At 32.7% G+C, this 27,030-nt stretch overlaps 1 protein-coding gene across 2 annotated transcripts in view; it reads right to left on the bottom strand.

The window, feature by feature from the left end:
* LOC123529642 (uncharacterized) overlaps positions 1 to 27,030 on the bottom strand; it is a 582,930-nt gene that overhangs the window by 518,785 nt on the left and 37,115 nt on the right. For both annotated transcript variants that reach the window (XM_053523049.1, XM_053523050.1), the window contains one exon: positions 11,329 to 11,424. In XM_053523049.1, the coding sequence (XP_053379024.1) occupies positions 11,329 to 11,424 (96 nt within the window). Of the gene's footprint in view, positions 1 to 11,328; positions 11,425 to 27,030 lie in introns of those variants that run through there.

Below are 27,030 nucleotides of genomic sequence, written 5' to 3'. Positions count from 1 at the left end.
GACGATAAATATACTAAACCAACCCAGATTTATAGAGGTCCTAATGCAGTTTATAAGTTTATTGAAAAAATGCTTGAGGAAGAGGAATATTGTAAAGAAATATTTTAAAGAGCACTTTAACAAAGAACTAAGAATGTCTAAAAAAGATGAAATTGAATTTAAAAAACAAAAGTTTTGTCATATCTGTGAAAAAGAATATATAGAAGATTCAATCAAAGTAAGAAACCATTGTCATATAACAGGCTAATTCAGAGGAAGTGCTCACTCAGAATGTAATATTAATTTTAAACTAACACATAAAATTCCTGTTATTTTTCATAATTTAAGAGGTTATGACGGTCATTTTATTATGCAACAAATAGGGAAATTCAAAAAAGAAATTAATGTTATTCCTAACAATATGGAAAGATATATGGCATTTATGATTTCCGACTTGGTTTTTATTGATTCATTCCAATTTATGTCTCAATCATTGGATAACTTAGTAAAAAATATTCCAGAATTTAAATACACATCAACTGAATTTGATAAAAATATAGAATTATTAAAAACAAAAGGTGTTTATCCATATGATTACATGGATTCATTAAAAAAATTCAAAGAAACAGAATTACCTTCTAAAGAAGAGTTTTATTCAATTTTAAATGAAACACACATATCTGACAACGAATATGAACATGTAAAACTGTTTGGAATAAATTTAAAATTAAAACAATGGGAGAATATGATGATCTATATTTAAAAACTGACGTATTACTTTTAGCTGATGTATTCGAAAATTTTAGAAAACTATGTTTGGAGTACTACAAATTAGATCCTTGTCATTATTTTAGTAGTCCTGGTTTAGCTTGGGATGCAATGTTAAAAATGACTGGAATTAAGTTAGATTTAATAACTGATATTGATATGTATCTTTTTATTGAAAAGGGACTGAGAGGAGGAATAAGTTATATTTCAAACAGATACAGTAAATCAAACAATAAATATATGAAAGATTATGATCCTAAACTTGACAGCAAATACATTATGTACCTCGACGCCAATAACCTTTACGGTTGGGCTATGTGTCAACCTTTACCCTCTGGAAACTTTAAATTTATATCTGAAAAACAATTCAAGAAATTAATTGCAAAAGGTAAAACTAACTTTATAGTTGAATGTGATCTTGAATATCCAAAAGAATTACATACTGTACATAATGATTATCCTTTAGCTCCTGAAAAAATTAAAATACCAGATCAATGGCTTTCCAATTACAGTAAAAATATTAAAACAGAATTTGAAATAGGAAAAAGGAATGTAAAAAAATTAGTTCCAACTTTAATGAAAAAACAAAATTATGTAGTTCATTTTAAAAATCTTGAACTATATACACAATTAGGGTTAAAAGTAACAAAAATATACAAAATATTAACTTTTGATGAAAGTCCTTGGTTAAAAAAGTATATTGATTTTAATACTCAAAAAAGATCTAAAGCAAAAAATTCATTTGAAAAGGACCTTTTTAAGTTAATGAACAATTCTGTATTCGGTAAGACGATGGAGAATTTACGCAAGAGGGTTAATATTAAATTAACACATGATGAAAATATTTTATTAAAATACATAGCCAAACCTTCATTTGTTAGTTCAACGATGTTTAACAAGAATTTGTTTGGTATTCATAGAATAAAAGAAAGTTTGTTATTAAACAGACCTTGTTATGTTGGAATGTGCATTCTAGATTTATCAAAATATTTAATGTATGATTTTCATTATAATTATATTAAGGAAAAGTATAAAAACTCAGCAAAGCTTTTATTTACTGACACTGATTCATTATGTTATGAAATAAAAACCAAAGATGCATATGAGGATTTTTATAAGGACAAAGATTTATTTGATAATAGTGATTACAATAGTAATTCAAAATTTTATTTTGATAATAATAAAAAAGTAATTGGAAAATTTAAAGATGAAGCTGCCGGCATTCCCATTGTTGAATTTGTTGGATTAAGAAGTAAAATGTATTCTTATTTATTAGAAAATGAAGTTAATGTTAAAAAAGTGTAAAGGAATTAAAAAACTTGTTGTTAAGAAAACAATAGTTCATAAAAATTACAAAGATACTTTGTTTAATTCAACCCAAAGTAATCACACCTTTAAAGTTATTCGATCTGATAAACACAATCTTTCCAGTTATGTTATAAATAAAACATCTTTATCATGTTATGACGGTAAAAGATATATTCTTGATAATGGTATTGATACATTAGCTTATTCTTAAATTATAGAACCATAAATTGTTAACTGAATATTCATAACGTTTAAAGAATTAATAGAAATAACATCATTTATTTTAAATTCATTTGCACAATTAATAGAAATAGATTCATTTTTTCTATTATTTTTTACATTATAACTTTGAAGAATTACATTTTCTTTATTTTTTAGTTGTAATTTAGCTTCTCCTTTATCTAATTTAATTGCATCAACAAGAATAATTAAGATGCAATTTTGTTTAATTGTTACATTATGACCATTTTGAACTAAACCAGGACTAGCATTTACAGTTTTCCATTGAAATAATCCACCATCGGTATCTTGGGTATAACATGTTAAAAACAATGGAGGTTTTCTTATTAATTGTCTTTCTATTTTATTAACTTTTTCATTTATATTATTGAATATTCCCATTATATTAATTATTCCAGTTAAATAAAAACACAGTTTTAATAAGTTTTAATTAAAACAATAGTTTTAACCTTTTTTATTAAAATAATTTATAATAAAGTTTAATTGTTTGTTCATTTTGTTTTACATTATTAATTTTTAGTATTTTATACAATAAATCATACAACGGTACTTTATCTTGTAACATTTTTATGAAAAATAAACAATAATATCCACAGAGTGTACTTGTTTTGTCTTGATATTGTATGTTGTTATACTTAACCCCAGGTATATATTTAAATACTTCTTTCGGCGGAGGAAGCCCAAATGGGTCAAAGTATAAAGTATTAAAGTAACAAACCCAATGTGTTCCAGGACCAACAGAGTAGTCCAAATTTATAATTCCACATTCAACCTTTTCTTTCGTTTTTGGTAAATTATTTCTACTAAATACACCCCTAAAGTTTTTAATTTTTAATTGTTTTACCCATTGTTCAATTTCAAAGTTAGAAATTGGTTTGTTTATAAATTTTATTTTTTTTTACTATAGGAATTCGTCTGTAAGGTCTTTTCTGGGAATCAATCTGTATACCCTGGCCATGTCCCTTACCACTTAACAAAGATGTAATTAAAGGTATCCCTAGACTAGCAGCCAGCATACCCAGGAACCCGCCGTCTTGTTTTTGTTTTTGTGTTAATTTAATCACTCCAGATCCTACTAGTTGCTTTCTTTGATTAGGTGTAAGATATGGTGATATTATATTTCTCGTATTATTAGCTACCGAAATCATACCATTTCCAAGTATTTTACTAACACCAGTACTGGCCAGCCCAGAAAGGGCTCCAATGCCTAGAGGGGCTAATATTTTTGGAGCTATTTTTGCTGCCATTGGAATAATTGTTTTTCCTAACAAACCAGCCAAAGCTCCTAAAAATCCACCATTTTGACCTTGACTGGACATTTGTTTTTTTGAAATTGTAAGCTTGTGCTAAATTTTTCTTTTGTCCATCTGTAAGGTTAACTTTATATTCAATATAATTTGATGACATTATATATTTAAAATTTATTTTATTTAAACAATAACAAGTTCATTTCCAATAGTATTTATTTCAACTGTTTCCTCATACAATACAATTGCGTAAACACGGTACATGTGCTGCCGGCCGAACATTTAATTTAGCTGTTAATGTAATGTGTTTAGGATCTTCTGTAGTTACTTCTTTTTTATATTCCAAGTTAAAGTGAACAAATCCAAATAAATTATTAAAGTTTGATCTATTTAGCAAACTTCCAGTAGTCTTATTATTTTGTTTATAATAATAATTAATTACATCATCATATATTCTTGATATACTTGTGTATTCTGTTTCTGGATAAAAAACACCATTACCAACTTCAAGACGACAAGATTCCAATGTACAATCATTATCTGCTGCATTAGCTTTAAATGTATCTAATAAATGCGGATTCTGTCTTTGTGCATTACTTTTATCAGGTCGTTGTAAATAAACAAATACATGTTGTGGTTTTATTACACCAGCTGTTATTCTAAAAGTTATGTTCGTCTGTCGTGTATCAGTTGATTGTGTTATCATTTCCCGAAGGTATGACCATCTTGCTTTTGTAAATCTTTCAGTAGTAATTAGATCAAACCCAAATTCATTGAAAATTAAACGTGGAACCCATAGAAATAATTTTGTTACAATTACTCTACCAGCATCAGCAGCATTAGCTCTAAAAATTAATTCATCATCATCTGTCAGCTGCAGTGTTATCTGAATTTGACTTGGAGGTAAAATATTAGTTTCTAAACCCTGAAAAAATGAATAATTATTTAACGGAATCTTAGCATTTACCTCATTACCACCTTCGATTAATTCCTTTCTAGAAGCAAAACCACTATTATAATCATTCTGGGCAGGCCTGATTTCAGTGCTAGCGCTAGTATCTAAATAGATAAATTCATTTGTTCCAGTTGATCTTGCATAATCATCAGATAGTTCAACTAAATTTTTTACATTTACTACCTTATATAAATTATTACAATCATATACAATTTTTCCATTTTGTTTAACCACTAATTGATCAATTAATGAAGCTGCATTATTAATTAGAGCAATTTGATCTCCATCAGCATAATTATTACCATTAGCAAGCTTATTTACTTTAAAACTTACTTCAAAATAACCATTAAACCAATCAAAATATGAACTTCTATCATTAATTGTAAAGTGATATCCGTTTTTTTGTTGCTTAACATTATTTCCCAAGACAGATATTAAGGCTGTATCTAATTGAATAGGAGTTAGTTCGTATCTTTCACAATATTGTTTTGTTCTAAACATGTATATATTATATATTATTTTATTTTTTATAAATTAATCTGTTAATACGTTTACGCTGAGCTGAAGTTCCAGATCCTGACAATATTCTATTTATTCTCATATGAATATCCTTCTTCTTATTATTATTACTGTTATTCTTTTCTTGTAATTCCTTAGCAATTAAATTACCAACTGCCGGAGCAGGTTTCTTTTTAAATTTTTCAACAATTTTATCAGCAGCTAAATTTCCAACTTCCGTTCCAACCTTTTTTGTTCCACTTTCTAGTGCTGCTTTTCCTGCTGTTTCCAAAGCTTTTTTTCCAGCTGTGCTAATTGAAGATGCAACTCCACTTGAAAGCAATTTTGTTAAAGTGTCAAAGATACCTGTACCGTGTATGATTTCTTTTCCCGTGTGAGCATCAACATAAATAAATATTCCTTTATTTTTGTCATAAACTTTTTTGTACATTATATAAAACTAAAATTTATAATTTCATATTTCTTTTAAAATTAGTGTAAAACTTGTTTCAACTTCATTAAAATTAATTATTCTACCACATACATCTGTAATATATATTCTAATTGAATTTATAATATATTTATTAATTTCAGAATATCCAACTCTTTGTGGTTCTTTTGTAAATGTATAAGCTCTTGTTAAATCTGCAGTACTTAAAGCATAGATAATATCACTGAAATTTCCATCAACAAGTGAATTATCAATAAGATCACAATGAATGTAAATTGTATCCACAGAGTTAGTTATATTTGGTGTTGTAGTTCCCCATTCAGTATTTCTCAATGCTTTTTTCTCAAATCCAAGCAATGTATGAAAATTTGACATTCTTAAATCCAACATAAAATTATCTTTAATTGAAATCAAAATCTTAAAACAACTTAAATCAAATTCCAAACTTATTGGAGCAATTTCTGATTTATTAAATTCAAAATCATCATTACTTATTAATGTTTCCCTAATATAATTATTAATATCTGTGTAACTGTAAGAACCATTTGTAAATATAATATCTTTCCATTCTTTACCATTATTATAACGAATTCTTTCATTGTCATATTCATCACTAATATTATGCCAAGAGTAAGTCATAGTGTTAATACTATCCAAACCAACAACATAAGTTTTATTTTTATCTAAAATTAAAGAACGACTAAATCTGATTGTAAAATCACTCGGAGTATTTTTGTTATCATTTTTAACTGTTTCAGAACTTAATACTATTTTTTGTTCCATTTATATATTCAAGAAAAATAATTTTTATATAACATTTCATGTTGTTCTGGTAAGAGTGAATTCATTTTTAATAGTTCATCAATTATGTTAATACCTTCATTTTTCAGTTCTTCATTATTATTTCCAGCATTAATTGAACCACAAATTAACTCCAAGTCATTAACCAATTCTTTTGGATTACATGGACAAACGTCATAACCCTGTCCCCTAATTACTTTTTTAAATTTCATAGATCTTTTATTGATAGGTAATCCTGATTTTTCTGTTAATTCTTTAAATATTTTTCTTGAATGAATTGGATGTTTTTTATTATTGTTATATCTTTTATTAATCAGATCAATCAAATCATTATCTACTTTAGTGTTAATTACTTCTTTTCCAGTTATTCTATCCTTAGCAACCAATTTGTTTTGACCATAAAGTTTATTTAAGTTAATAATTAAATTACCATATTGTCCATTTGGTGAAACTTTATATGGATTATGATGTTTTATTCCTTGTCCATATGTAGAAGATATACCAAGAATATGATTTAACCGTTTTTTGTACTTTATCAGTTCGTCTTGTTCATGTTTTAATTCTTTTGCTTCTTTTTGCTTATTTGGATCTTCTGATCTTGATTTGCTAGCTATTGAACCATTTAATTTTTTGATATCCGTAGTAACATCATCTATCGTATCTTGAAGTTTGTCTTTACTTATTTTATCTGGATTAGATTCATCTGCAGTAAAAAAGTCAAACATTTCAGACGGTTTGTAATATTTATATTCTTCTAAAACATTATTATCCAGAAAAGCATCTAAATCTACTGTAGGTATTTCCTTTTCTTTCGGTCTTGTCCCGACAATTTCAGGAAATTCTTCAGGAAATTCTTTAGTGTCTTCAAACTCATCATCTTCATCATCCAAACCCATATGATCTTTCGGCGGTAATAATGGAAGTGGTTCTTGGAATAGCTGTGGTAAACCCTGGTATGTTTGTATATCTTTAATTTCATCACCTAGTAACGCTAATTGCTCCTTAATTCCAGGTAATGCTTTTAACTGACTTGATAATTGTTCTTTTTGACTTTCTATTCCTTCAGTAATTGGCTTATAAATTTCAGTGTACTTGTATATTTGTAGCTTTCTTAATTTTTTCTCTCATTATTTCTTCTCTAAGAGCCCTCATCTTTTGCCCGACTAATTTTTTTCTTATTCTTATTTCATTAAGTTTTGATTGCATTTATATAATAATGTAAGATAATGTAAGATATTGTAAAATAATGTAATATTATATAAATGGAAATTCCAAATTATGACACAAAAAGTAATAAATCCAATAACTTTACACAACATTATCCTTTTATGCCAGATTCATGTTTTAGAATGTTAATATGTGGATCTTCTGGATCTGGAAAAACAAATACATTAATGCATATACTTCGAAAACCTCTTATATATTATGATAAATTATACTTGTATGCTAAAAACCTAGAACAATCTAAATATCAAGATTTAATTAACCACTTAAGTCAAATTGCTAAAAAAATTAAAGTAGATCCAAATGAAATACTTGAATATTCAGCTGATCCCAACCAAATTGAACCTTGTGAGAATCTTGAATCAGAAAAACAAAAAGTAGTAATATTTGATGATTTTGTATGTGAAGCTAAAAAAGTTCAAAATGAAATAACAAAATACTTTATTCAAGGACGTCACAAAAACTGTTGTGTTATTTATTTAAGTCAGTCTTACTATAAAACACCAAAAGATATCCGAATTAACTGTTCACATTATATTTTATTTGACAGTCCAGGTAAACAAGAAAATGATATGATTTGTAATGAACAAAATATTAACCCTAACTCTTTTGCTAATGCAACAAATCAAAAATATGATTTCTTATATATTGACAAACCAAGGAAGTTTTTTAGAAAAAACTTTACTGGTAATATATAATGGGAGTTTTTAATAATATAGAACAAATAAGAGAACCTGACAGTATAAGTAAAGTTAAATTTGATATTGATTTAAGTGATTATGTTACTAAAACACAATACAAAAAGCTTAAAAAGGACATGGAATCATATCTTCACAGAAATAAGGAACTTGATAACACAATGAACAGAGCATTAGATATGGGAAGATATGAAATAATCAACCTAGGAAATCCAGATAAACCCGCTGATGCAGTTCCAAGACGGTTTATGTATAAAAAAATTCAAAGTGTAATAGATGACTATAATCTTGAAGATGTCAAAAGTATAAAACAAACACTAGAAGCAGAAGTAAAGAATATTGAAGAATTAACAATAGATTTTAAAAAGAATTCATTATTAATAGTTGAATTACAAGGTAAACTTGGAGAAGAAATGAAAGCTATGGTTGATTCTATTAAAGAACTTGAAGAGAAATCTGATTTGACAGATGACAACATAAGTATTTAAAGCCAATTTTGAAAAGTTATACACTCAAGTTCAGGAAATAAATGATACTATGATTAAACATGAAGAACTAAAAGACAAGATTATTGAAGCTGAAAAAAAGTTACAAAATATGTATCAGTTAGAAATCAGAACAGAAATAAATAAACTAAATACTGAAACTGAAAAAAAGCATAAAGATTTATTAGAATTAATTTCAAATAAACTTGCAGAATATAAAGCTGAATTGGAAAAGGCAGCTTCACAAAGAGGTGATGACCATGACACAGCATTAGAGGACTTTAAAAAACAAATTCAAAGTTGGGTAAGTACTATCGATGTACGTCACAATTTACAGTATGCAAACTTAAGTAATCTTACAGAATTATTACAAGAAGATGTTAACAAAGCCAATATTAAAATTAAGAATAATAAAAATGAACTGGACTTTGTAGTTGAAAAATCAGTTAAACAAGGAGAGTTAATTACTGCTAATACTGAAGCAATTAACATAATTAATGAACAGCTAGAAAATTTGAAGAAACAACTTGTAGACATGGTTAGTAATGTTGTACGTCACAATATAAAGTACGAAGAGTTAAGTAAACTTACAGGTTTATTACAAAAAGATATTAATGAATTTAATGATAAAATTAAAAAAATAATAAATGATTTGGACTGTGTAGTTGAAATATCAGCTAAACAAGGAGAATCAATCACTGCTAATACCCAAGTAATTACTGCTAATACTAAAGCAATAACCGCTAATGTCGAAGAAATTTCTACTAATGATGAAAAAATTTCTAATAATTGGAAAAAAATTATAGAAGTAAAAGATGCTTTCTTAAAACAAGAAACACAATTAGCTAGAACAAAGAATACTGTTGACAATCTATCTGCTTCTGAAGTTGCTACAACAAAACGACTTGATGATTTAGCTGAAATAATTCTTAAACTTAAAAAGAAAGACAGGAAAATAGAAGAAGAACTAGAAAAAGTAAGACGTGAAATGTTTCTTTTTGAATATAACAGTTTTTATGAAACAGATCCAAGGTTTAAATACGGTTTTTATGAATACGTAAAAATGAAAAAGTATTTTAACCGTCAGGTGCCTGGATATATTCAACATATGAAGATATGGCCGGTCTGAACTATTTAAATGCATTTCAATTAAGACCTGGAATTTTCGTAGATTTTAAAGATTTTATACACATAAACCAACAACATAAAATAGCTGTACCAGATGTGCTTTTGAGGGGTGTGTTTGTGATCGAAAAAACCGGAATGTATATAATAGATATTAAGATTTTATTAGCGGGGGCCGGGTTTAAAGCTGAACCGAGTAAACCGAGTAAAAGCCCAATATCACATTTTATATTTAGGCGGTGGAATAATAATGATGATCCATTTCTTAGTACATTTATCAATAATGTAAATATAGTAGCCGAGGACTTTGACATTGGATCGGACAAAACAATATCTATGTATAAGAAAAAAATTAAAGTTTATCTAATACAAGGGACAATGTTTGACATTCATCCTTATGATGATTCAACATCTACAGAAATAAATTTTACGCTTTTGACGGATAGTTACATCAGATTCTACATATCGGATGAATCTGTATCGGATGCTGTATCGGATGAATCTGTATCGGATGAACATGCATTCCATGATAGAAACAAACTTTTGAGTTAAAAGCTTAATTAAAGTTTTAATTACTATGTGTACCCTAATAATATACTTACTAACTGAAAATAAGATCAAATACTAAATTAATAAAAATAATCTGCCAAATTTCTGCCAAAAGTCTGCCAAGTGGCAGCAATGTGGCAGTGTCTGCCAACTTGGCAGAAAAATGGCAGGCTTTTGATTGGTTGAATTTGTGGTTTCCCACATTATCATTTTCAGAAAATGCCACTAAATATTCAGAAAATGCGCTAGCTATTTATATTGCCGTATGTAAACTTGATTTACCTATGACACAACAGGTACATAAAGGACAAGTATGTGTCTTACAGGTAGGACAAGCTCTCAATGCACAGTAGAATTGTATTTGCTATAGCGTAGTATTTATTCTCCAGTTACACTGAAAACCTGATCTTTATCTTGATATGCACTGTCAATCAGAAAGTAAATACGCTACGGTGTACTGTATTGATATTTAAGTCAATTTTATTTCAGCTTGTATTATAGTTAAACATTGGATTAACTGTAATGTTTAACTAAAGTTTTTTTCTCAATACTTTGATAAAACCTGTGGGTTTTAAATTGTCCGGCATTGGATTTTTTAGAAGTGGTCAAAAGGTTAAGTGAGGTCAGATTGTTTCAAAACAAACAATTACTATACTACTACTAGTGATGTCAAAGTATCATTTACAAGTATATACAAAGCACATGTTTGGATAGTAATTAATAAAAAACATTAAAACTGCAAGCATGCTGACATAAAGATCACGGTTACTGTAAGATACAATAATACTATAAAATTATCCATTGTACTGTACTCTGTAAACAACACTTGACTCAGGAAAGCTGTAAACTTAGTTGACCCTCCCTTCTGTACAATTTAAGGAAAACCCTGTCATACAAGGATGTGCAAAGGATATAAGCCGTTTGATCCATGACTTTAATGGCTGAGCACGTATAGTTGAATGTTACAGTAGTTCTATCCCATCGTAAAATATAAACTTACATGAATACTGGCTCATTCTTTTTTCTATTGTATTCATTAGTTTAACCACATTCTCTTGAAAAACATCATTTTGTCGCCTGGGCACTTTGTGTGTTTCTGTTAAAAAAGGAGAAAAGTCCTCTATGAATGTACACAATTGTCTCAAAATACATGTACACACAATCATTTTAAACATAATTTATATATATATAGCTACAGATTAATGTTATCCACATTTATTTACACGTGTTTTTCAAATTTTTAACTAAAATTCATGAAACACCAAGGAATCCACTAAATTTTAAACGCACAATTCAAACATTTCCAGTCTAGGACAAGGCGTTCTTGAGTAATCATCCTGAAACCGTTTAACTGTTCAGGGTCACTGTGACCTTGACCTTTTAACTACTGATCTCAAAAGCAATAAGGGTCATCCGCTGGTCATGACCAACATCCCTATCAACTTTCATGATCCTATGCACAAGTGTTCTTGAGTTATAATCCGAAAACCGTTTATCTGTTCCGGTTCACTGTGACCCTGATCTTCAAAATTAATAGAGGTCATGACCAACCTCCTTATCTATTTTCATGATCCCAGGCCCAAGCATTTTTGAGTTATCCTCCGGAAACCAATTGGTCTACGGACCGATCGACAAACCAGTTGTTGCAACTGACGGACCGACAACTGCAAAACAATATACCCCTCCTTCCTCGAAGGGGGCATAATAACTGAAATAGAGTGAGAATGCACCAGAAATTTAAACTGAAATTCTAAGTAAAAAGGGGAAATAATTCATGAAATACTGGTGCTAGGGTTATGGTCCTTGTGTCATATGACGTGAGTGATGATGCTGAACAATATTTTAAATTTGAATCAAATCCTCTCTGTATTAACATATTATAGAAACTGATTTAGTGAAAATGCATCAAAATAAACTTTAAACGTTAAGTAAAAGGGGGTATCATTCAAGAAAAAATGGTACCAGATTTAAGGAACTTGTGTTATATGATGTGGGTGATAAGATGGAACAACTATGTTAAGTTTGAATCAAACCCATATAGTAATAACTGATACAGAGTGATAGTGAATCAAACCTTTAACCTTAAATTTTAAGTAAAAGGGATGGGGGACAATTCATGAATATTGGTGTGAGAGTTATAGTCCTTGTGCCATATTAGGTGGATGATGATGAGGAATAACTATTTCATGTTTGAAACAAATTCATCAAGTTATTACAGAGATAAGCCAATCCTGGCATGTATCAGTGCTATACACTGGGCACGTTAAAGAACCAGGCTGTCTATTCGCAACGAGCTAGGCTGAGTTAGCCGGACAAGCCTGTATCTGATTTCTAATCTCTCTGTCGTGGGGGCTTTGTCTCACTCTGTCCCTCTGTTCAGATCGCTCTGTGTCTGTACTAGTAGAGGATGAATTATGCGCCCTGTGTGGCTGCATTTGAACTATGTAAAGCGCCTTTGAACGTGAAATTGATCATGAAAAGGGCGCTATAACCTTGTCACTGCACTCCCTCCCACTGATCTCTATCAATATGTGAAGTATGGCGTCAATATCTTACATAGTATTCAAGTTATGCTCCGCGAAAGATTTTTAAAGAACTTTAAAAGGGAGATAATTCAAATATGGACCCACCTAGAGTTACGGTTCCTTGTCATTGTATTCCTTCTCACTGTCCTCTTTCAATATGTAAAGTATGAAGCCCATACCTTGTAATTATAGTATTCAAGTTATGCTCCGGAAAAAGGGTTTTCAAAAACTGGAGATGCTTCAATAATGGAACCATCCAGAGTTATGGTTCCTTGTCACTGCACTCCTTCTCAGTGACCTCTATCAATATGTAAAGTCATTACCTTAAATAGTAATCAAGTTATACAGCGGACAAGGAGGTAATTTAACTAGAGGGTCATTGACCCTAAAGCGCTCACCTGTGTATAAGGCTTCAATTGTGTTTATATAACGTAATGATATAAGTACAGAGTAAGCTTTCTTCTACGTTAGTCTATATTATATATACATTTCACACACATTTTTCAGCCCAGGGCAAGAATTTGAACAATTACGGTCGAGAGTAAAATTCCGATATCACACGCCAAATATCAAGGCTCTAGCTATTATAGATTGAGAGAAGAAAATTTTCCAAGTTTCTTATATATAAGCCTATAAGTAAGTACATGTAACACACAGGGGCATGACCATTTTTGACCTTAGGGCAATAATTTGAACAAAAAGTGCAGAGAGTCAAACACTTGTATCACATGCTAAATGTCGAAGCTCTAGAGAGGAAGATTTTTAAAGTCTGATAGCTTGAAAACCTATTTTTAACCAAAAATACCCATATGTATAATGAACCGGAACCATTTGAACAACTTTGAAAGAGAGCTACCCAGAGCCAGAGATCATATGTGTAAAGTTTCATCAAAATACATTCTGTGGTTTTGGAGAAGATGTCGTTTAAATAAATTATTGGTGAAAATTGACCAAGCCCTCTGGTAGCCATGTTTTTGAACAAATTCGAAAAAACTGAAAAGTGTTTGTAGAAGGTCACACAAGAACAACAAGTGTGTAATTATTTTAAAATAGCGCTAGCTGTTTCATACAAGAAGATGTTCTAAGTTTCTAGTATATACATATAGGGAAAAGAGACCACGCCCTCTGGCAGCCATGTTTTTTGACGAATCGGAAAAATTTGAACAATCTTGGAAGAGGGTTACACAATTACCATTTGTGTAAAATTATTTAAAAATCGGGCGAGCAGTTTCTACTATACACATATAGGGAAAAGTGACAGTGCCCTCTGACGGCCATGTCTTTTTTTTGACGAATCGGAATAATTTGAACAATCTTGGTAGAGGGCGGTCACACAAGGACCGTTAATTTAAAACCGGGCTAGCAGCTTCACACAAGAATATTTTTTAATTTTCCACTATATACATATAGGGAAAAGTAACCACGCCTTCTGGCAGCCTCTGGAGGAGGCCAATTCCCTCATTTGGAAAATTTTACAGAGAAGCTTATAATGACATCCATCAAGTTGTGCATGAGTAGAATCCATCAAGTATTTCAATTTCTAGCACTAGAGGCCCATAAAAATTGGGAGAAAACTTTGTAATGATGCTACAGTCCAAAAATAAAGATTCACTAAACGCTTTATGTGAAGAAGCTGTTAAAGGCATTTCTACTTTAAAATGTCAGCTCCTAAAACCAAAAGGGTCATTGACCCTAAAGCGCTCATCTGTGTACAAGGCTTCAAGTGTGTTTGTATAAGTTTAGGGTTAAAGGTTTCTTCTATGTTAGCCTAAATTATATACATGTCACACAAATTTTGAACCTAGGGCAATAATTTGAACAATTATGGTAGACATTACAAATCTGATATCACACGCAAAATATCAAGGCTCTAGGGGCGTGGCCATTTTTTTTACCTTTGGGCAATAAGTTAGACAAGTATGGTAAAGAGTCGAACCCTTATTTCACATGCTAAATATCAAAACTCTAGAGAAAGGATTTTAAAGTCTGATAGCTCAAAACTTATTTTTTACCAAAAAGACCTGTATGTTCAATGAACCGGAACCACTTGAACTACTGTGAAAGAAGGCTACGCAGAGAACATTTCTGTAAAATTTCATTTAATTTCATTCAGTGGTTTTGGAGGAGATGTTGTGTAAGAAATTGTTGATGAAAAGTGACCACGCCCTCTGGCAGCCATGTTTTTGACGACTCGGAATGGAATGATTTGAACAATCTTGGTAGAGGATAACATAAGAACTATTTTTGTAAAATTATTTTGAAATCAGTTTCACACAAGAATTTTTTAAAGTTTCCAACTATATACAGATAGGGAAAAGTGACAACTTCCTCTGGCGGTCATGTTTTTGACGAATCGGAATAATTTGAACAATCTTAGTAGAGGGTCACACAAGGACCATTTGTGAAAAATAATTCTAAAATCGGTCAAGCAGTTTCACACAAGAAGATTTTTAAAGTTTTAACAATTTGCATATAGGGAAAAGTGGCCACGCCTTCTGGCGGCCATGTTTTTTTTAACGAATCAAAAATAATTTGAACAATCTTGATAGAGGGTAACACAAGAACCATTTGTGTAAAATTATTCTAAAATCGACCAGCAGTTTTACACAAGATTTTTTAAATTTCCACTATATACATATAGGGAAAAGTGACTACGCCCCCTGGCGGCCATGTGTTTTGACAAATCAGTGTAATTTGTATAATCTTGGTAGAGGATGACATAAGGACCAATTGTGTGAAATTATTTCAAAATCGCAGCATCGGTTTAGGACAAGATGTTGTTTTATTTATTTTCCATTTTAGCTCTGGCCGTGCAACCAAGCGGAATCGTTTGAATCCAAGGAACATCCTTGCCAAGTTTCATTAAAATCCATTCACTGGTTTTAGGGGAGATGTCATTAATAGCTCACCATGAGCACTTCGTGCTCAGGTGAGCTGAAACGGCTGAGTTTCCCCATTTCATTCAAAATTAGAAGAGAACCTTATAACTATGTAGAGATGGTACCAAAAAATTTTAAATAATGAAAAGCGATGAAAATTCAAAGCAGGCTGATTAATTGTAACATTTAAGACCAAGTATAATAAAGTCTTGAATTGATCATTTTGGGGCATATTATTTAAGGCTTTATTTAACTTCAAGGGGCCTCAGTGGCCGAGTGGTTAAGATCGCTGACTTCAAATCACTTGCCCCTCATCGATGTGGGTTCGAGCCTCACTCGGGGGCGTTGAATGTGAGGAAGCCATCCAGCTGGCTTACGGAAGGCCGGTGGTTCTACCCAGGAGCCCGCTCGTGGTGAAATAATGCACGGAGGGGCACCTGGGATCTTCCTCCACCTTAAAAGCTGGAAAGTCGCCATATGACCTATAATTATGTCGGTGCGACGTTAAACCCAACAAAATAAAAAAATATTTAATTTCAATGTAGCTGCTGTTGCACATAGTCCTATACCTATCACACAACTGATGAATAATTAATCCCAAATTATAACTAGATTATTGCAGGAAGAACTCAATGCAAAAAGTCGTCATATACAAGCATATGACAATAGAAAATGTTTTAAGTCTAATAAAACAGATTCAGATCCACCTTTTAAGCTGAAATTTAGATATGTTTTTGTATCATATCAGACATCATATATAAAAACAAGAAAAAAGTTACATTACAATAAATGATATATCAGCAAATTGTTAACCATACAGTTACTCCATTGTTCCTTGCTAACTTGTATCATACAGGTGTATAGGCAAGGTTAGGTCATTGATTGATCTCTAGTACTATATCTAATCAATACTAAAGACTAAGTTTAATGATCCATCAAGCGTTTCATAAGAAGAAGTTGTTTAAAGTTTTTTCTATATTTAAATTTAATGGCCCCTGTATAAGGGATCAAGCAGAACCTTTTGAACAAACTATAGAGTCAAGAAGAATCTTTTGAACAAACTAAGGCCAAACAAATAGGTCCGTTTCCGGTCTCCTGTCAAGAAAAGTGGGTAGGTAGGTAGGAAGGAATCTTTTTTTTTTGTTGAGGCCTTGAAATTCTCCGACGATGTAGAGGTATATCATCATACTGGTGAAATATGTCATCAACTAATTTGCGATCTGGAACAATCGTAAGTAAGTTTTGGGCCGTTTTATAATGCAAAAAAGCTTTAAACCGAAGTCACAAAACTGATGAAGCCGGCAACACGGGCGCTGCCGTTTTTGATATAACTGTCAACCAATCAGAATAGTGTATTTCAGCGAAACAATGCGAAAGGTTTAAAATGAAATGGAAATATCTTTTTTAAAATCAAAAGGCGGAAAGTTACCCCCGATAAAATGCTTAGGGTATGGGGTAAAAAGAGGGTATGTATGGAGACCGGAAACGGACCTTTTTTGGTCTAAGAAGTCAAGCAGAACATTTTGAACAAATAAGGAGCCAAGCAGTATTTGTTGAACAAACTTAGGAAAGAACTTTACCAGGATGAACGGGAACAAGTTTGGTGTAATTCTGACCAGTAGTTTCAGATGAGAAGATGTTTATGTAAAGTACAGATGATGGATAATGGACATAAAACAATGGACGCCGGACCATTCCATCTATACTAACAGTTCACCCTAAGCCTTTGGTTCATGTAAACTTAAAATGTATGAAGACCTTTCAAAGGTATTGTTCTTACTTCTGCTGAATTGCTAGAAGTGCTTGTGATAGATATCCACTTGCTTCTGTATTTCTATAAAAATATTTATTTTGTCTAATTTAACTGTAATTAACAATAACGATAAACTTCCGGTCAGTAATGGAGGTCAATCGATGTTTACGTGCTGACGATAAAAAAAAATGATCTAGACTCTATACTAGTGATTGGTATGTTGAAGGACTATGTGCAGGAGGTACGGAACAAATATGTGTTGAAATATGTGGACTGACTTTGTGTCATTACGTTATCTTATTCGAGAAATGAAGATAAACTTTTGGATACTTTGAAACTTTTCTCGTGTAAACTGGACATAAATTCGCACCAACCAGGCCAAATTATTTTTGCAACTACACTTCGCTATATTAATAGCGCGCACATGTTTAATACACCTGGGCAGATAAATCGTAATCGCAAAAGGGACTTTACATCACCCGATATAAACTTTGAATCTGATGTTAAATCACAAAAGCTGGGTACAACGTCTGATCAAACATTTGTCCAGAGACAATGATGTTGTCTAGTAGAGTCTCATTGGATGAAGAATCGCTTGACACTTTGGCTTTAAGGCTTGAAAGTAAAAAGTTGAATGCATTGGGTGCTACAATAAAAGCCACTGTGAAAGCCATAGTTGACGGTGTCGTCGATAGGCTGTATACACGAATCATAAACTTAGAGAAGAAAATATTGAGTTGAAGCAACGTGTCTCCAAGTTGGAACATCAACGCGAGGCTGATCAACAGTACAGTTATAGGAACTTTGTTAGAATTTCTGGTGTCGCCGAGAAAGACAAAGAAGTCCCCGATGACCTAGTTATTAAAATCTGTGACGCCCTTAAAACTAGACTTACACTTGATGACATCGGCAGGTGTCATAAAGTTGGGAAGGCCATGGACCATGGTCCAGGGACATACTCGTGAAATTCTCTTCGTGCAGAAATCGGCAGAAACTCTATAAGAAACGCACAGGTTTAAAGGAAGAAAAGCTCGGTCACCGCGGTACCTTTGTGAATGAGCATCTTACACGCAAACGTGTTGGGTTGTTGTATGCTGCTCGTAAAATAGCACAGCAGGGTAAATTCATTGGTGATTAGTCAACTGATGGTCAAGTATTCGCCAAGAACGGAAGCAGATCTAGTGCCTTATAACACCTAAATACATGTATAGTGATGGTTACAAACTTTTGTTGCTAAGTGTAATACAATGTACATTAGTGATGGGCCGACAATTGGCGACAATCGGATAATCGTCGGCGTGGCATTCATGATCGCGATCGCCGACTTCACTTTTCCCTGAACGACCCTAAACGGATAAATTAGTTGTTTCTGGCCGTTTTTGTTCTGGTATTTACGATCATTTGGGGCAATTGCGCCAATGGAGACTACTCTTCTACAAATATGACTTCCAACACGTTTGTTGAAAATGTCTCGGAAAAATTAGAGGTCATCTATTATCACCCAGATTTTAGAAGGTATCTGGCTTTTACACTATTGAGTCGGGGAAACCATCATCCCAAACTCTGGACATTAGTATGGCAGTATGCAAAGCATGTCGTAAGACTTACGCAAACAAAAGTATTTTTAATTTTTATTTTTGTGAGATTGACAAAATTCCAGTAGTTAACTAAGAATTAATAAATCTTTATTACTTTTTTTGCTGATTGCCAAATAATTCTTAATTTAATAACACAATATCATCGGATTAGTAATGTCTGTCTGCTGGTAAAAATTAGTCAAGTACCTGAGTTGCATATAAGATACAATAGGAATAGGATATTTAATCTCTCTGTGTTCATTTCTTAAGTAATGATATAAAACATGAAGTGTGAATGTTTATAACCAAGTTAACCGATTATCCGATTATGTCCGATTAATCGCATCGATGGCTTGTCCGATAATGCCGATTAATCGGATGGCAAAGCTAACCGATTTGCCCATCACTAATGTACACTGCAAATTGTCATGTCGGCAAAACGATCTTGATACAAACATACAGCTGTTCGAATGAATAGTATCTATTATTAGATTATACATGTATTTACGAGTACATTCTTGAACTTCTGTATATTTATAGGCGCCCGAGGTAGTTTTTTCGGACGGGTCGATATTTACCCAATTTGGTTGTTTCTAATCCCTGTACCGTAACCATACCGTACATCCGTATTCTGGAACTATCGGGTTTGTTCGGAGAATGGCAGAATCTATATCTATGACATCAAAATACTTTAAAAACACGTAAAATTCCGCTTATTAAGAAATCTGCCGTTTGATAATTTGATATATCTCTAGTCATTGACGTCTAAACACTGAAAAGAGTTTCCTTTCCGTAGCATTTGTTGAGAAGCCTTTAACCCGCACCAGGTGATTGGCCAAATGGAGTAGATAACACCTAGATCAATATGTTAAAGGTTAAAGATTGATTCCTCTCTGTTTCTTCCTTTAAAAATACAGAAAAAAGCCAGTTTCTTCAGTCACACTTTCGGCGAGTTTATTCCAAATGTTCCTCAGGTGAGCGACCTAGGGCCATTTGGTCATGTTCTTAACTATCTTTGCGTTAAGCTGTGGACAAAAGCAGTATACTGTCAAAGATTTCGGCTGAATATATGCTCTTGTTTGAAATAAAAATAGATTACGTTTTTCGTACCAACCTGCGTTCTATAAATGCCCGCCCACCACACCTCGTTGTAATTTAATTTAAGCCAAATCTAATATGGTGACCTACAAGTTTTCTTTTTGTTTTAGATCAGGCTGACATAAGCAAATACATGTGCAGAGTTTAATTTAGTTCTATTATGTGAAACTCGAAAAAATAGCAGAAATACCAACTTAAGATTGACAAAAATATAAAAAACTAGAGATGCTTTTGAGAAAAGCGCATGTCTCCCACAACTGCCCCTATGTAAAATGTCCAGTTTCTTTAGATGGTTTAAACGAGTGGATCCAATTATATGGTCTGGATGAGTGGATCCAATCAGTAATTCAAGGGCCATAAATCAAAAGTGCTTGGGTGGATTTGGCTAGTTATCGAACTTGGCTAAGGTCTTATGGCCAAACACATTTTGTTCAAGTTTAGTGAAGATCGGATGAGAAATGTTGGATTTAGAGAGCGGACAAGAGTAAAAAGGCGGATTTTTCGGTAATTCAAGGGCCGTAACTCCAAAATGCCTATACCGATTTGGCTAGTTATCAAACCTGGCCGAGGTCTCATGGTCAAACACATTTTGTTTAAGTTTGGTGAAGATCGGATGAGAAATGTTCGACTTAGAGTGCGGACAAGAGTAAAACTGCCAATTTTTCGATAATTCAAGGGCCGTAACTCCAAAATGCCTTGACCGACTTGGCTAGTTATCGAACTTGGCCGAGGTCTCATGGTCAAACACATTTTGTTCAAGTTTAGTGAAGATCGGATGAGAAATGTTCGACTTAGAGTGCGGACAAGAGTAAAACTGCCAATTTTTCGAAAATTCAAGGGCGGTAACTCCAAAATGCCTTGACCGATTTGGCTAGTTATCGAACTTGGCCGAGGTCTTATGGTCAAACACATTTTGTTTAAGTTTGGTGAAGATCGGATGAGAAATGTTTGAATTAGAGTGCGGACAAGAGTAAAAAGGCCGATTTTTGGTAATTCAAGGGCGGTAACTCCAAAATGCCTTGACCGATTTGGCTAGTTATCGAACTTGGCCGAGGTCTTATGGTCAAACACATTTTTTTCAAGTTTGGTGAAAATTGGATGAGAAATGTTCGACTTAGAGTGCGGACAAGCTTTGTGACAGACACACAGACACACACACACACACACACACATGTAAACGCAACCAATCGGGGATGTAAGCTATAAACCTACCAAATGGGAACTTCTTTATTACTGTAGCTAGAGTTATCATATTTCTATCAGCTCTTATTCTTATGATCTTAAAATTATCCGAGGCTTTAGATTAAAGCTATCTTCAATTTTGTAAGCAATGAGATTTTTCACATTCAGAGCGGGGAATATTGTGTTTAAACCAACTGAGGTGAATGTGTAACAAACCGGGTGTTTGTGTATAGACGAAATGTGGAATTGTGTGTTTCAACAAAACGGGGAGTTAGTGTAAAGACTAAATGAGGTGCAAGTGTATAACTAACCGGGTACGTGTGTAAAGTTGAAACGAGGAACTAGCTATTAAAATGGTGAATGCGGAAGCTCCTGTTACATATCATATATATGAGAAAAGACAATCGAGGGAGTTAATTTGATTTGATGGGTTTTACGCCATTTTAAACACTATTTCAGTTATGTCAGGGGGGCAGTTTACCCAACAATCGTTCCGGGAAAAATCAAGAAATTAGTACTCAAGCTGTCATCTTTCTTACATAAAGAGACCTGGTGGGTAGCAAGGATTGAACCCATGCCCTTAATCAGTGAGTATTAAGAGTGTTTTTAAGTCAGCGATTCTAACCACCCGAAAACAGGGGCGGCCAGACAATAGAGAAAGTTCTATTTTCTGTATGTAGGTACATGTAGCAGTCAATCATTCGACATTCAATCAAAAATTGTCTATGTCAAATGTTAACTTTAAAAAGAACTGTTTAGCCCAAGACTTTAGAACAATCGAAGAACAAACCAGACTCATGATGCAAGACATAATAAAGCACAAAACAGTATCTGGTTTTATCAGTTTTTGTGCTTAAATCATTTCCCTTTGCCTACAGCAACTTTGAACTTCGATATTATAAGATTCTTTACTGGTTGTAGGTGCAGATAGGAATATGTGAGGAAACTGTTTAGGCGGTAACGAGGCTCTCTGTCGAGTTACCGCCTAAACATTTACCCGAGACCCGGGATATTCCATCTGCACCTATAACCATTTGGTAGAATCTTTTTCTTGCATACCGGTTTCAAAAAATAATAATAATAATAAAAAATAATAATAAAATAAACTGAACAGCTGTAGCGAGCGAGAAAAAATGCCCCATTCCCTGGATCCGCCTTGAATCTGTGCTAAGCAGACAATTTATTTTTCCTTCAATTCTGCTCGTTCAAAGACAGAATTAACAGTCAAACCTATTAGTGTGGTTTCTTTAAAAACCATTTCGGATTAAAAAAATCATGCATAACAAAAAAACAAAAAAACTTATTTGGATAAGCCCCAATCGGCGTAATATTCAGTATATTTTCCAGTTGTTGTGTTCCTACATTTAAACTGTGTATTATTATATATACATTGTAAAATTTATCATGATTTAAACTATAGTAACGTTTGCTATTTAATCATGATAAGTTTCAAAAAGATAAGGCTTAAAAAATGACGTTCCCAGAGTAGGATATCAACTCATGACTCAGGCTTGAGACGAAAACAATAGTAGTAGGTAATTAATTTGAATAAGATAGAACTGAGGCAAACGCATGACTCTAAATCAGGAAGAATACAGAACAAAGCATTTATTTTTTTTTGCGCTTTCTCTCCGATAACAGGTTAACGAAAACTTGATTTTTCTTAGAAAATAGAATTTTGCGCTTATTTAAATCCCAAAGTAAAATTTTTAGGTTCGATATGCGGAAACATGAAATAAAAATTGGGGAATCTTAATCCAAAACTCCGCAATGACTCGCAGTCCCTGACTTTTGCATAAAAATTCATTATTTCTTGCAATCATATTAAAAAAAAGACTTAAAAAGTTTACAGCATCTCGAGTCATAGTTATTTTTTCTAAACTATTTTCCCATTAAAGGTTTTGTTTTTACCTTTTTTTTAGAAAACCAGGAATTTACCGCAAAGTTTTTCAGTACTCTTTCAAAACAAAGTACCTGCAGAAAGGATTGCTCGTGTAAAAATCGTTTCTGATCAAGGAGATTAAAAATGAAATCAGTCATGGGTATTTTAAATCTGATATTGTTGTTTTAATCAAAACTTTTTAATCGTAAGTATTTTTATGATTATTATATATTTGTGTTTCCCTCAATGCTATTAATACCAGTAAATCATATGTATGCCACTGTCAAAGCTAAGACAAATATGCTTCACCATAATAAATACTGCGTTAATGTGTCCCCGAATGGGAAATGTCTTATTTTGTGTCGGTCCAGTTACATGAGTGAGGTATGAATTAGCCATATATGTAACAACGAATAATATCGTTATGTATTTAAAAGCTTTATATTCAATAAAATCCTTCAATCGCAATAAAATTTCTGTTTCAATTTCAATAAAGCGTTTTAGTACATGTATAATAAGTTGTGAATTCATACGATGCGTTACATATTATATTTTCTAATACCTCGGGAACTCATCTGAAAGAATACTGTAAATTGAAATCTATTTCATCAGCACTGTCAGTTCAATCATAAATAATTTTCGTTCTTTATTTCCCCAAAAAACCACATAAAATGCTACCGCAATAAACGCACGGTGTGATATATCACTGAATGAACAAAACTGATAAGCAGGTGAGTGAGTAATTCCCACCCCGTCCAACAAACAAAATTTCTTAAAACGTTGTTTTGATCAAATTGAACTTCTACGGACCTGAAGTTGAAAGAAATATCATGTGCAGTTATAATTTATGTCATACTCATACTTATTGTAGAATGATAGGAATGTCAGTGACAGAAAAAACTCCTTTTGGTTAATGAGCACATGCTTTGTAAAAATTACCCTTGGTATCGGTATGTCAGTAACGCCTGAGACTTTGAGTTTTTCAAACTTTACACGTCAATGGTTTTGTGTAACAACTAATAACTTTTATAATGGCTAAAAGCGACAGTTTATAAGATAAGACGCTTATTAAAATATAGCAAATTCATGATATAAGAGTAAAATAGTGTGCTTCAGGTGCAGAATCGGGGGACATTTTTCTGTAGGATATATCTGTTCGTTTGTGAACATCAAATTTTATTTATTTATTTTTCTGCATGAGAATTGTTTTGCTGTGGATTCCCATGTGTTAGTTGACGTCTCACGGTTTCTATATTTTTTGCCAAATGATCCTTAACCCTGCAGCCGCAGCATTATCATTTTATTTGAACCGTCGTAAACTACAAATATTCGGACATGTACAACACACTTTATAGCCTATGCTTTATTGAAACATTTTTCTTTTCATGAATTTCTATACTTGGCGATCACTAAAACCGCGCAAAATATAAAGAAATTACCGTGTTAAGGAAAATGCACGAGTTAGCTATGATCTAGGCTTTAAAATTTCCCAAGTGTTTAAACAGTTTTAAGAATGTATTGGAGTCAGTCTTGTGTCATTTTCTTGATGTGTAGTAGATAAAATCAATCAGAAAATTGTACTAATGTTATGTGGTCTCTAATTTACAATGGAAAATATGCTACATAATTTGTTTCCGCATGTTATGATTTTTTTTTAACTAAAAGGTTCAGTACAGCCTAAGGTTTGAAATCATTGCTGTATGTTTGAAAGGTATGTCTTATATTCAAAGAGAAATCATGCAAAACTTTTCTTACGGAAAAGGGTGATCAAACTGAAAAAAACAAAAAAGTACAAATTAAATTAAGTTACAGTGGGCACAAAATAATCTTAACATTTATCGTCCCCTTACGGTCTATGTTTTCCCAATTCGGAGGCAAAATATCATTTATCTGTTACATCTGCATTACCAAAAATCTGTTTAACTTGTTGAAATAAAGAGAAGACAATTTCAAAAGATACGTTGTGTAAAGTTATGTTAAGTTTTGACAATCCATCATATGATCATCAAAAATAAACTTAGTGACAGGCAAACAAAACAGTAAACTAAACTGATGACATTAAATGTAGAAAGGAATGTTTTGCTTTGTTTTAGATTGAAGTTAAAATTGCTGAAGTTTGCTGAAGGTAAAAAAGTATGTTTTGTTTGAAAATCAGATAACAAAAAAAGGGATTTTATCATTATTTTTCATCAGAAACAGTCGCCTCTTAAACACATTTTTCACGCAATTCGCATCTCTCTGAAAATTACATTGTAGATTCGTTGTTCATCATTTGCAAATCTTAACAAACAGGAAAATAATAAAAAGGGCTGCATTCTTTCATAACGAACGTCACGACATTCGCACTCATCGAAAAGAATCCATTTTATGTTTTTCCCCGTAAAATGGTTTGGTGTCACTCTTAAATAGAGTGTCATTTTAAATAGAGTTTTTGGGCGCACATTGTATACTAGAATGTAAGTATGTATTTACAAATTCACGATTCAACTTCTTTCCATGTGTATGTTGTATGGATAATAAACTTCCGCTTAATTAAAGGGAACCTGTGTTTGAAACCAATCAGCATATAATGCACAGTGTCATGTAAAAAACCAAAGCATGTTTGCATGTATAAACAGTATTGCGTGTTAGAAAAAAAGATAAAAATTAATGTATATAACCCCAAAAGTGTGCATTCGTTCTACCGCTTTAAACTGGAGAAGCATTCTTCACCTCGCATGGCAAGAAATGCTTTTTTATATAATGTGAAAATTATGCTCGTTTTTAATATAGAAATTTCTGTTAAAAGTTTGCATGTAGTCAGGTTCTATTTACTGAATGTCTCCGACATACAGTTTGCAAAACTGTGCTTCTTTTGAAAATGAGAAAATTTTGCTGAATCTTTTGTTGATGTAAGTTTATTTTCGAGTATACGGCTTCAAAAATCGAGTACGCTGCATTAGAGCCCTTATTGTGCTGTGGCCACAGATCACATCAAAACAAAATCTTTAAATTTTCCATATTAGGAATAAAAATTCGCCTAACTCTTCTCCCAGATTCTTTATCATTTTGGCATTTTTCCTTTCTGTACTGTTATTTCACGCCAAAATTGGGGAAAGGGTGCGCTCCCTGTCCCCCCCCCCCCCCACCCCTGCTCCTACGCCTATGGTAAAGTAGTGAAAACTTAAAGTAATTTTGGGCCCCGGGAAACGTTTTCTAAATAAAATGGAGTAAATGTATTTTAAAGGCATATATATCAATGTGTTACTTTAATGATTATTGAAGTGAAGATAGGAATAAATATTGACAAAAAGTTGCTTGGGGTAGAATGGGACTCCTGGCTCCGTAAAGACAATTAGGACAAACTAGATTTAGGGGGTTAATCCATCGCATAATGTAGATTGGGATAAGTGAGAATTTTGGGGCCCCCAGCTCCGCCCTAGACCTTTACTTTTAGATCGGACCGGGTGGCCGTTGTAGAGAGGTAGTCCCAACCGGGCAGGGTTACCGCCATTCCGGGAAAACTCTTAATCGGAGGAACCCGGTCGAGGTGTGAGGCGGGCGTAGGTCCGGGATGGCTTAAAATCAGCAGTTTAAATAGGAGGTCCCTAGGGGACCTTTAGTTGGGGTTGGGGACTGGGGGGGCCGTTGTAAGGGGTGGCGGTCTATGGAGGGCCAGCATAGTGGCTATTCCGGGAAAACTCTTGTTTACTCGTGAGCGGGTCTCAAAGTTGGTTTCAGGCCATTTCGGAAGTTTTCATTTTTTTCAGTTGGGGCGCCCCCTCCGCCACATCCTTTATTTTGGATCGGCCGGGTGGCCGTTGTAG

This window comes from Mercenaria mercenaria, chromosome 14, assembly GCF_021730395.1.
Source record: "Mercenaria mercenaria strain notata chromosome 14, MADL_Memer_1, whole genome shotgun sequence".
NCBI classification, from domain to species: Eukaryota; Metazoa; Mollusca; class Bivalvia; order Venerida; family Veneridae; genus Mercenaria; species Mercenaria mercenaria.
This window is presented reverse-complemented; position numbering and strand designations above follow the sequence as displayed.